This window comes from Melospiza melodia, chromosome 8, assembly GCF_035770615.1.
Source record: "Melospiza melodia melodia isolate bMelMel2 chromosome 8, bMelMel2.pri, whole genome shotgun sequence".
Lineage (NCBI taxonomy): Eukaryota > Metazoa > Chordata > Aves > Passeriformes > Passerellidae > Melospiza > Melospiza melodia.
Window position 1 is genome coordinate 33,878,123 of NC_086201.1, and position 12,944 is coordinate 33,891,066.

Sequence of the window (12,944 nt, forward strand, 5' to 3'; positions counted from 1 at the left end):
GAATCCTGTAAGATTACTCTCCTAAAAGCCCAATCCAGATACAAGCATATAAGTCCAGGGAAGATAAGAAGCTGGAGGAGAGCATTCTGACCCAGGCCCAGATCTAAACCATGGTGAAGGGTAGAAACACATAGCACAGTGCCAAGGAAAAAAACCTCCATGGTATTGAGACCAACAGAAAACTCACAGTGGAAATACAAATCCCATTAGCTCCTGATTAAGTCCCCTAATTAAACTATTGTGTACCACTTATGATACTCACAGCACCAACTCTCCGCATTTATTTTTTTTTAAAAATTCCCATCCTTTGCCGGTTCAATTTCTAAACACTTTTCAAAAGACCTCTCCCCTACTGTGTCCTCATAAAGCACTGGCAACTCTGATCCTGTCCTTCAGAACAATTACATAAACAACCAAGCAAATAACTCACTTCATGTTCCAGTAACCAAGCCCAAAAAGTACATGCCAAGGAGACAAGTATCAACCCTGTGATTGGGGTGCCTTACACATTGAAATAGAGAGTGTAATATAACATCTCATTTCAAAATGTTTCCTTTACACTTACACACTTTACAGCTAAAATATTTGCATTTGATATAGCAAATTCAATATTTGAATTTGATTAGACTCTTTAATACTTTCAGTTAATCCACAGCTATATTTCCTTGTGAATAAATGAACACTTCCACCTGATTTTCTTCCCATGCACAGATTTACCCAACCCAATGCAGGGTTTCCACATCACAAAGCATTGCAAAGCTGAAATATGGGGTTCTGCAATTGCCATAACAAAGAGCATCTGAATGCACTTCCTGACTCATTTAGGAGTAGCTCCTAATGTCAGTCCCTCACTAAAGCATGGGATTCCTCCTTAAACCTGTGCAGACTTCTTGGAAGGATTACTCTGAGGTGAGGTCTGGCTCTGCTGAATTCACTGGCCAATTCACAGCTCCCATGGATTTCAGCAGGGCTCAGATTTCCCCCATCACCAGCAGCAAGCAAACTCACTTTCCCTCACTGCATTTTCCAGTTAGAGTGTTATACCAGCAGAATTGTTTCCAAGCAGTCTGGCTTGTCTGTCTGTGCTTGCACCTCATCTTTTCTGTGTATGTACTTTCACCACACAGCCACATGCTCCTGCATATGGAAAATTAACCCCCCCCGCACACACACACATCTTACCCTCAAACACCATGGAGGGGAAAATTACTGAAGCCAATTTTAAAGAAAAATTATTGCTTCAGATGGAAATAACAGAAATGTAGCCTTGAAACAGTTAATCTTCAGATGACTAAAAGCAGCTAACCTTCATCAGAACTCAGATTTCCAGCTTCTGCAGAGGCTGAGCACTCTGGGGGCCTGTGCATGGTATGCAGCATTCTCAAAGACAGCTGGATTTCTGGCATCTCAGGACAAGCTGGAAATTGTAATTGCCATCCCAGTGAGCTCCTGTGCCTGGGACTGATGGGGAGAGCTCCCTTCTAAGTGTCTCTGCTCACACTCACAGTGTGCACCAGTGGGGAGGAAGGGCAGGTGCACAAAAGGAGGTCTGAAATCACAGGGGTTATGTCCATAAATCCTAAAATCACAGGAGTTATGTCCAAAACTGCTACAATCACAGGGGTTAATGTCACCCCTTGCTCTCCACCTCCCGCAGCTTGACATGATGGAGTGAAAACCTGTTTGAGCTGCAGTGGAGCACAGAGCCAGGCAGTGCTCACAGACAGCTGGAAAGGAGGATGTGCCCAGAAATGACAGCAAAAGGGGATAAGGAAAAATGTCTCATTGGTGCCATAAAGGATTTCCTTTGATCCCAAACCTGCCCTTTCAATGAGATTCAGGATTGACTCTGGTGTATTTCCCAAGCAGCCAGGCAGTCAGTGGAATGTCTGAATCCAACTACTGCTAGCAGCAATGTCTTTTCAGACTTTCAGGAGCATCTACATGGTCTGCTGAAGACCTGGACCAAACACTGGGCTGGGCAGGAGCATGATGTGTACACAGAATACTAAGAAATACTAAAAAATATTTAACTTATATTACTATATACTAATAGATATGTAGCTATATTTAAGTTTTGAAATTCTAAAAAATTTTGAACCAGTCACCCTCATAGTCACATAAGGCAGGATCTTACAAAGAAGCTGAGGGCAAATGCAGCTGTATCAGCTGAGGAATTGTGTATCACAGAGTGTGTCTGTAGCCTGAAGGGTGCTGTGAATGCCACCATGGGCCAAGCAAAGAACCAAAAAGCTTCAACCTAGAACCTTCCCATATCTGAAGCCATCAGTGGAAACCAAGAAAAGTGAAGTCTTCTCTCACCTTCTTCACCTGACTAGCAAGCTGTACATCCCATCTAGACATACTTGAGGAAACAAAGAAAGCATCTAGGCTTATCCATATCTCTGTGGGATTTCAGCTACATCATTTTTTTCTCTTCAATCCTCTGAACTGAAGATAAGTTTGATATTGATATCCTCAAGTTGAGGGCTTGTCTTTACTGTAAGACAGGCATACAATTTAGAAAAAGCTGTTTCTGCTGCACATCTGAGTGATTTATTCATTTAGTTCATTAGGCCAGACATAAATAAAAGATATGGGTGTCAGTCCCCTACATGCAGCTTTAATTTGCTTGCTACATGTCTGGTGGAGGTCACTGTCACTTACCACCTCTGCACTTGGTGTGACAAATGTCCTCCCACACTCCAAGTGCTGCCACTGCAGACAGCAGCAACTGCAGCGAGCACAGACCAAGCCAGGAAGCCTCTAGATCTTAATTATAAAACCATAAAAGAAACCAACTGCCTCTGAAGCTCTCTTAGTAGGAAACAAATGAGAATGGGAAATTTATTTCCAACCATAAATCCCAAAGCCTTCAGTTTAATTTTTCCCAAGTTAACTTTCTCACCTAGCTAAGCAGCACTGCCTTCTATTATTAGCTTCTGGCCCAATATCAGCTGACCACCATCAGTCAAACTGTCTTCATCTCAATGAGCTCAGGGACTCCCAAGGAACTCTGTGGATGCTGACTTGTGCTTGCAGCCTCTAATTATATTCTAACAGATAATGGAGCATTTAAACTCAGGGAGGATAGATTAAACTTGTAAGTGGATCAAAATCCTGGACACAACCACAGCTCATAGGATTACATCCTGGAAACATCAAGCTTAGAGGAGAGGCCCTCACCAACTGGCTGTTTCCCCATGACAAGTTTTTTAAGGACATGTTTTCAGCCTCAAAGGCTGTCTGCTATGCTTTCCAACTGCAGCATGTCTCTAGAATTTATTAAATTGTCAGTTGAGTATGTGAGCTGATGTTAAACCATCAGACCAGGCCAATGGCTGCTCAACTTATCAGACAATCATAACTCAAACAAATTGAGGCTGATGAGGTGAAATTGTTTTCCCAAGTTAAATTGTAAGTCCCTGTTCTACTATTAAGCAGCCTCTCAGCTGCACATCTGGCTGTTTTCCTCACCACAAGAATCTCTTTCCTCCACAAAACTCAGGACCATGATAAATTCTGTTCCCAGCCTTAGGGCGAGGAGCAGGACTGAGCTCCCTCCTGATGCCCCTGGCTCTTGCTGGTGACTCCCTGCCAGACACAGCTGCAGGCAGAATTCTTGCACTCTGAATTCAAACTCCAGCCCCTTTTGGGGACCAGCCAGAGCAGAAACTCTGCCCTGCAACTTAAGCACATAACCATGCTGAAGGGAAAATCCTTTAGACATTATCCCAGACACAATACACACCCAGAAGCATGTGGGGAAATAGGGAAAACCTATATTTGACAAAACAGTAATGTCAACCTGTGTGTGGTGAAAATAAATCCAGAGAAGGCCTCCTGGGCAGTCTGGCTCTACCCTGGTCCAGGCTACTTAGCAGATTCTTGTATTGCTGTAGCAGACACAGACCTACTGCAGTGATAAATCCAGGGACAAACACAGGGAGCAAAGGGAAAGGGCTACCTGGGAATGGGTGGAGAAAAGATGGAAAAGAGACTGCTGTGGCTCCCTCAAGAAAAATCCAAAATAAGGGCTGTGCTTTTGGATGATGGCCAATCCATCATCTCCTGATGGGAGGTGCTTGGTCAGAGCAGCAGAGCTGCCATCAGATATTATATCCTTACAGTCATTACTGCTCCATTAGCAGGGCTGCAGGCTGCTGAAATGACAGCCCAGGAGTGAAATTGTTTTGCTTTACTCCTTCAGCATAACGTTCAGCAGAATTTCAGGGGCTCACAGAGCCCTTTTAGACTCACATTCTGCCAGCATCAGAAGTTTTCAGCAGGTCTATCGGATGGGCAGTGAAGTGATCCAGGAACTCCCTCTGCACACAAACTGCTGCTTACCAAAGGCTTTCCATTCTCCAGAGCATTTCCAAAAGGAATGCTAACTTTTGCTTACAGCTACAAGGCCTTTCCCAACCCAGGAAGAAGTAACTGCTGACAAAAGCACACCTACAAAGCCAAGGGTGTGACTCATGTAATGACACCTTCCCACTAACCTCCTCTTCCCATTCACTACCAACACTGGCAGACCCTTTTTAAGAAAGAATTAACCCCATCTTGCTCACAATGGCATTTAGCCACCTATATACCTTTCAAAATATGACACAAGTGCTTTTAACCAACAATCATTATTCAAAACACTCTTTTTACTGAAGTGCAACTGATACATTTTGCTTTCAGATGTATATTTGAATATTTCCTCATAAAATGAGTAAACAGCATCCAGTTTTATACTGACTAAAGTCTTGAAGTGACAATGAGTAAATCACATTTTTTCACTCTTACATTTCAGTAAAAGATATTTAGGTTATGTCCTCATAATTTAAATTTTAGCTTACATTTTTAACTGTTTAAAACTGTCTTTTTGGGGACAGGGAGGAGTAGTTGCATTAAAACAATAAATAATGCTTAGGTCATTCTCTTTGAAATGTATTATTTCAGGAACTAAACAACTGCTTTAGGAGGTAAGGATGGCAAGAACCTCTGTATAATTCGATGAGCAATTATTTCACAAGAATGAAATTTAATCATCTTCATCAATGCAGTACAGAAAAGAATTACAAATCACTGCACATATATCATAAGCTGCACTGATAGAAAACATATTATTTCTCCTTATTGCCACTTGTATCAACTAATGATGAAGTCTAATTCTTTTTTATGATGATGAAAAACAACTTAAGGGTTATTTTTAACCTCAAGAACTGAAAACAACTTCAACTTTTCTCTCATCTTGCAGCCACTAGAGAAACCTTTCCTACTGTAACTGTACAGCTAAAAATCTCCAGAGTTCCCAAAAGCCTCTTCATTCCTGAGCCATTTATCAGATGTTCTGATGCAAACACCAGGGGGAAGAATGGTCCAGTGAACTAAACTGACCTAAGCTGAGCTGTGAAACCTCACACAAGCAACTCTGCCTTCTACCAAGGACCTTATGTTTTCTTTGCTTCAAGGTTAATCAGTGTCAGAGGAGGAGATATTACTGCTATTTCTCTGTCAGATCAGGGGTCAGATCCTGAGCTGGTACAAATTGCTCAGTTCCATACAGTGATAACAATACCTTTAGGCTGGAATCTGCATCACTGACTGACCACTGACATCCAGTTCACCTCTTCTCTCTTTGAGCAGCTCTATTATTAGCAAGACTCTTTGTCCATTAAGCAAAAATATCTAATACTTGTTATCCCTTTAGTGCAATTAATTCCTTTTAAACAGAGCCAAAACTGCCTTTTTAATTTATTATTTGTGCAAAATGATTACTGAATGCAACAGAACCACAGAATCATCGAGGCTGGAAATTATCTAACCAACATAAATGTGCAATGCTCTGCAAAAAACACAGGAAATCCCTACCTCTACACAGCCTTCCTTCAATTGCCTGAGAATTCAGACATGAAACAGCTGTCTGGAACACATAAATCCATAACTGCACATTTCTGTTCACTTCCAGGTGGAAGAATAGACTATATAATAATGGGAGTACCTTCTCCTTGTGGCTTACAGTCTCATTAATGCTAACAAATTAGGCCTACACACTGAACAGATCAGCAAGACTTAAAAGTCACATGCAATTTTTAAGTTCACAAGAGGGACCTACAAAAAGAGTGCAAATTTCTATGACTTGTCAAAAAATTGTCACTGAATAAGACATAAAGATTCATGGTGTCAGTAAGCCTTGATCTTGACTGCTGAAAAACTAAGTGCAAAGCCTCTGTGATCATAGAACATTCATGGAAATTACCATCTTGACCTCTCATCCATGGTATTCACATTAGTAAAGCAAAAGGACTTTTAAATCTGGCATATTTTAATTTTCCCCTTCTCCCTGTTATGCTTTGCTGCTGCTGCCAGCTCCCAGAGTCTTGGAAAACCAAAGTGGGGGAAAACTGAGCTGAATTTCTGTGCCTGGGAGTTCTACACCAATAGACCTGCATGCATGGTAAGATCATCCCCTGCAACTCATCCTCTCTCTTCCACGGCTTTTCTGCCACAGAAAGATACAATACCTGGCCCATGAGACAGAGGACTTTTAGTCTTACACTAAATTATTAGAAAACTCCAAGTATCTTGGGGTACGTGCAGTGGAAAACCCAGCCCTGCCAGGCATTGTGTACAATTAAATATAAAGAAAGAAAACTGGCAGCAATTTATCTTTACAACCTCTGTGGGCTACAGAAAGACATCACCCCTGTCAAAATCCAAAAATACTGCTTGTGTCTTACTTACATCCATAAATTCCACATTGGCTTTTGGACCAGTGGTCTCATTAAGGATCTTAATGGCCACAGGAATCTTTACTGTTTCTCCCTCAGGGACCCAGATTCCCTAGAAAAAGAAAACAAGGAGGCTAATTAGACAACAATCAGAAACACTTGATTCAGAGTTACAGTTCTTTTTGACACATTCTGTCATATTATGCAGATCAGTTGTGGGACTCAGAATGGAAAATGCACAACGTTACAAAATTAAAAAAAAATTCTGTAAAACTACTTCTTACAGCAAAACTAAACTCTGATATAAAATGAAACATTTTGTATCAGTGAACATCCTTGAACTTCTTGTCCATAACAGGGTTTCTAAGGAGCAATGGCAGCATGGATATGATGCACATTTTATAGGGACTTAGATAAAATTCTGATACTGGTTTGGATATATTTAAACAAAAAATTGTATTTTCTTTCTGGATTCTGTTGCCCAAACTTGAAGCCATCAGCAAACTCTCAAAATAGATTATCACCAGATCATAACATCATGAAGGAACAGAACACCCTGAGAATAATATATTTAGAGTGAAAAATTTATGGGTTGTTTGTCTAATTAATTAATACCTGAGGATCAAAAATTTAGGTGGCTAAAAAGAATAATTTAAATTAAAATTCACAAACTGTTTTGGGCTACTTTTCCTTCACTCTTGACTACTGCTGTGTTTTTGTCAACCTCATGGCATCCTCTCTATCACTTTATTATCATCTAAGTATAGAAATCTATTTCCATCACCTTGTAGCTATAGCCACCTGCTCTGTGCTTCCTTCCTTTTCTCCCCTCTTTGAGGACAGATGCAGATGCTCTGACTTATCACCTTGATTTGGCAGGCTTGGGCTGCTCCCAGAGGGTTGGGGAATTGCTTTGACCTGCCCCCTAAACCCTACTTCATCCCTCTGAGATCTGGAGATGACCAACAGATCTTAAAAAATAAATACTTCCTTAATTGAAGTACATTTTCCATTGTGGGTTCCACTCTAACATCCCAGCTGTTAAAGGGTGCCCTGATATAAATCATCTTTTCTGTTTAAATGGAAGAAACAAGAAGTGCTACAGTTTAGGTAATGGCATTGTTTTTACTAGGTATTATTGCTGTTGCAAGACCCAGGTGACACTTGTGAAATGAAAGACAGCATTTATCCATGTTTCCAAAAGATGGAATATGATAAAAGATGCTCTTAGGTAAGAACAGAAGGGCAAACCTTGGTGCTGCACTTTGCCAGCAGGACAGTCCAGCCTTTGTAGCCCTTTTGCACATAAAAATGACTGAGGCTGACACGTCTTTGCTCACCAAGAAATAATATTTGCTTGTCACCATTTGATGCTGAGGACGAGCAAATGCTGATTCACATTCTCTGAAAAATTCCTTCACCCAGGATTTTTCACCTGGGAAACTGAGAAGCCCCAGAGAAAAGGAAAACAATTCTTATCTCATTTGCTTCTCCTGTGTTGTGCTCATGTGGAATGTGTTTGGAGATTGTTTACCCACAGGTGATTGTTTCATTGGATTCTGATTCATACAATCAGGGCCAAGCTGTCGGGACTCTGGAAAGAGTCAGGAGTTTTCATTATTATCTTTTTAGCATTCAGTAAGCATCCTTTCTGTATTCTTTAGTATAGTATCGCACTCTTTAATATCATATAGTATCATAAAGTACTAAATTAGCCTTCTGAGAACATGGAGTCAGATGCATCATTCCTTTGTTGGGATACAAAATACAATAGATGAGTTCCTTGCACACAATTCCAGTGTCCTTGCTCTGCAGGGCTCAGGAACCACCCCTGGGACAGGCTGCTCTGCTGCAATGCAGTTCACTGCTCCAGAGGTAAAAGAGGGCACTCAGGGCTGTGTGGGGAAGGCTCTCACCTTGTACACTGTTCCAAAGGCTCCAGAGCCCAGGACCTTGACTCTCTTTAGCTCTGTCTCCTTCAGGATGCGGAGCTGGGCTTGGTTGGGCGCCGTGCCGCTCGGGGTCAAGGGTTCCACCAGCTGCAAGGAAAACCAAACACTGCTCAACATGGAGACCCATCAGAAGTTTATACTGAGAGCAACAAACCCAAGAAAATTCTGGGATAAGACAGTGGTGGAGATCTATTGACCCCTGCCCTGCCAAATCTTGGAGGGATTTTTCATCTTCAAAAGCGAATGAGCAACACCACACAACCAAGAGACCTCGTAAGAACCATGTGTGGTAGTACAACCAGACCTGATAAAGCAAGTCCTCACTCAAATGCAGTAATTTCCACCACAAACTGCATGATGGAATTATGAACTGCAAATTGAATTGGTGTCAGAGTAACACATCCAAGGACTTTTGATAATGGAGGCAGTATAAATATTTTCTACATGACAGAAATATAGCATTTATTATCAGTGTACCACATCCCATTTTTGCCCATTTTAGTGTCTTTTAAGTTGGCCATATTTCTTTTTAATGGCCTGGACTAAATGGCTCATCACATTCTTATTCTGTTTTGAAGAAGGGATGATTTTTCTGAACTTCTGTTTTACCACACAGGAAGACAGCTTTAGGGAGAAAACACCTTAGAGCAGACAACTAATTTATAACAGCCACTAATTTACTGCAATTAAACAATTTGCTCAAGATGTCCCAAGAAACTTTGTAAATGAGCCACAATGGCACATTCAGTTAAAAATGCTCTTAGATCTCATACCATCTCTGCCAGAAAAGAAATGCTTCTTCAAAACTAAATTAAAAATACACGTAGAACACAATACTCAATACAACACATGAAAAACATTTTGTTCCTTCACAGGATGAGGAAAATAATTCAGAGCTTCTCCTACTCAAATTGGTTTGAAAACAGTGCAGCACTTCAAAGCTGCCTATTTACAAGGCTAAATGCACATGCTCTGCAGTTTGAGATCTACTTCTACAGCTCTTTGGGCACCATGAACTACTTAATTTGTTGACCAAACTAATGGTTTTGCTCAGGTAAAAATACCAGTACCTGGCAATTAACGAGTAAGAAAAGATAACAAAACCAAAGAGCAACAAGTTGAGTGATTTCTTTCCTCCTTCCCACTTTAGATGTTCAGTATCTATACCCTGAAAAAAAGGTTTACTGTAAAAGAAAATTAGGCATACTGGCAGCACACTTCTGTATTTTCAGCTTGTGAAGGATGAAGAGAGGTTCTGTGCCACAGTCCACCAACACAGGAATGGCAGGGAGAGGTGGGGATGTGTTGTGGGGATCTAAAACCAGGCTTGTAGGGTTTGATGGAGAATGATCTACAGGAAGAGTAAGTTCTGTTACAGCCTCCAATTAGAAAGAGAGACTTCAACTAAAGCTAATTGCTTGTGTGTTTATTTCAGGATGCTCCTGATTTAATCTTCAGTTTCTCAGCCAAGACAGCAGCTTCCTCACATGTTTAGTAGGAGGCCCTGGTCCCTCAGGACTGCTGTCAGCCACAGCTTTTATCTGACCAAATGAAAAATGAAATCTGGACTTCAAAGCCAATGCAAGGAGAACCACCTGCTTAAAATAATTTATGCTTAAGTATGAGCTGATACAGTGGCAAGATTTATTCATCTAAAGGCATTGAGTATTGTCAAGCTTTCTATATAGTTGAACAGTATTTAACAAGCAACACAAATTCTAGCCAAACATGGAGATACTTGTGCAAACAGACTGGGGATGCATAAATCATTTACTCCCAGGCTCTACAGTGGAGTAGAGTGGGAGCAGAACCCTTGGAACAGAAGAGAAAACAGCACTGTTAATAATGCCTTATCAAAGAGTCACTAGCTAACAGCATTTCCAAGCTTTATTATCTCATAAAGGGACACCCTAATTTAAAAATACCATCATTTGCAAAGTGTCTCAAATATTGGACTGAGGAGATTGCAGTAATCACCACTGCAGTAGCTGATAGATATACATTTAATGTTATATTTAAATATACTTCCTGGATTGCCCCCTTCACTAAAGACACTTCAAAGAGCAGGATGGAGCCACCACAGCACTCTGCTATAGCTCTGCTACATGCTTTTGCCAGTAGAACTGTGAACTTCAATTGGTTAAGCTCTGTGGAGTATCCTGGCTTAATAAAATACATTATTGCTACTGATCATTATTACAGGCTTTGACAAAATCTGCACTACAAAATCTGAAGTCCAGATTTTGATAAAATTTGACTGCAGATTTTGATAAAATCTGGACTACAAAGGTATTGTAGGCACTGGGAACAACAGTAAGTTACATCATCTGCCTTTAAGCGTGAAGTTTGTACCAGAACTTGCTGAAGGAACTTACTTTACCCTTTAAAGTCAACCTAAATATGGCCAGAATGAAACCCTGTAATAATTAAGCATGAGAGCTGCTAAATGTACTGATGAACCGGGATAGAAGTTCAGTGGAGAGCAGGATGGGAGTTGAGAAATCAGGTAGGAAACTTTTCCTGGTCTTCAGAAGCCATGAATCTGTACTTGTGAAGAAAACCAACACCTTGAAACAACTTTGTTCTTTTCACCAGTTTAGTCTGCACAAGTAAGCAGAAGGATTTCTGCAGCTAAGGGAAGACCTAAACACCTCTAATATAAAAGCAGAGCAACCCTGAAAAGCTCCCCAGACAGCCTGTGAGGAGCAGCCCAGGCTCACCTCAGTCTCCAGGAACCTTCTCAAGGCTCTCTTCTTCTTGATGCTTTTGCGCCGCACATACACGGCGAACGTCAGGCCCATGATGACGATGATGAAGAGGCCACCAATGACTCCAGCAGCAATCAGGGGGGTTCTGGCAATCAGAATCAGAGACTTTACTTCCACAGCTAGGGATGAGAGACCAAAGAATGCTTGGGTACATAAAACACAGTCACATGGAAAGCTCATTAACTGCCTTATGAATTCCAGCCCAGATGGGAAGTCAGGGCAAACACATTGACACATGGTAGGAATTTGCTTGTTTTTCATCATGATGCCAATTCCATTTTTGTTTACAAACCCCCATGCACATGTGAGGAGTCGTGTGGACAAGGAAACACAACATGCACTTTGATGGCAAATGCAAATCTGCAATGGCAAAATGAGGGCACAGGTATCTGCAGGGTCCTGTGAGAGATCTGCCTGCGCTGGCTTTGGTTCCACCCAAATCAACTCATGGGCTCCTGCATTCAGGGGAAAACAAGCCCATGAAAAATTCCCAGAACAGAAACACAATGTGCCTTTTTGAGCAAGCAGGAAGTGAGAGGGAACTCCACGGGCAAGATGGGGAGATCACCTACACAGGCAATGGAGAAATCAGGCTCCCTCCAGAGGAAAACTCATAGCACTACCTCAAATTGGGCATTTTCACAGCAACATACCAACATACCAACAACTTGCCAACATGAACACACTCAGAGCATTTAACATCCCTCCAAAGGTGGCCGCAGAGTTGCTGAAAAGATGGGTAAAACCACAGCATGACAACTGCGCAGGACAATGGTGCTGAAACCATTGCCTGGTAAGCCCAGGACATAGATTAACTGTTGTCAGGATTGTGGAAATGTCACTACTGTGCTCTAAAAGCCTCCCTCAGTTACAGCTGAGTGATGATGAAAGGTACATTACAGCCTATTAATAAAAATGTACCACACAGCTATGGAAAATTTTAGAGTCTCCCTCAGAAATACTAAATTGTTTTATACAACCCTTTCTTTATTCTTCTTTTTACAACCTTTCCTGAAGCAGTGCCATCTCACCTGGTATGGTGCATGAAGGTGAGTCTACGTTACCACTGAGAAAGCCTCACACTCCCACAACCAGTATTTAAATTTATTTATATCCACATATTTTATAAATAATTATTTTTTCCCAGGGTAAACACATTACCACAAAGGCCTATTACAGTTCACAGACTTCCTGATGGAAACTCTAAGCTTGCAAATAAAGGAAAGGGAATGTTGTCAGGCTGGGAAATGGGTTATGGTGTTTAGGGAACATGAGTCCAGTACCACCACCTCCTCCTCCTCCTTAAAACACATTGTCCTTTCTAACCCCAGTGGTTACTCTGTGATTTTGAGTGCAGAGCTAAAGAATCATCTGGAATATCCACCCCAAACAATGCCCCTCTTTGTTAACATGTCTTTCTACATTGCAAGAAACTCTTAAACAGGCAATTATGAAAAACACTGGCCACCAAAAGCCTCCTATGGAGCTTGTACTGCCTAATG

At 41.3% G+C, this 12,944-nt stretch overlaps 1 protein-coding gene across 2 annotated transcripts in view; it reads right to left on the minus strand.

The window, feature by feature from the left end:
• The window catches only part of ERBB4 (erb-b2 receptor tyrosine kinase 4), a 589,568-nt gene that overhangs the window by 105,624 nt on the left and 471,000 nt on the right, over nt 1-12,944 (minus strand). For both annotated transcript variants that reach the window (XM_063162643.1, XM_063162645.1), the window contains exons 17-19: nt 11,395-11,527; nt 8,639-8,761; nt 6,736-6,834 (exon numbers count right to left, since the gene is read on the minus strand). In XM_063162643.1, coding sequence (XP_063018713.1) covers nt 6,736-6,834; nt 8,639-8,761; nt 11,395-11,527 — 355 coding nt within the window. The remainder of the gene's footprint in view (nt 1-6,735; nt 6,835-8,638; nt 8,762-11,394; nt 11,528-12,944) is intronic.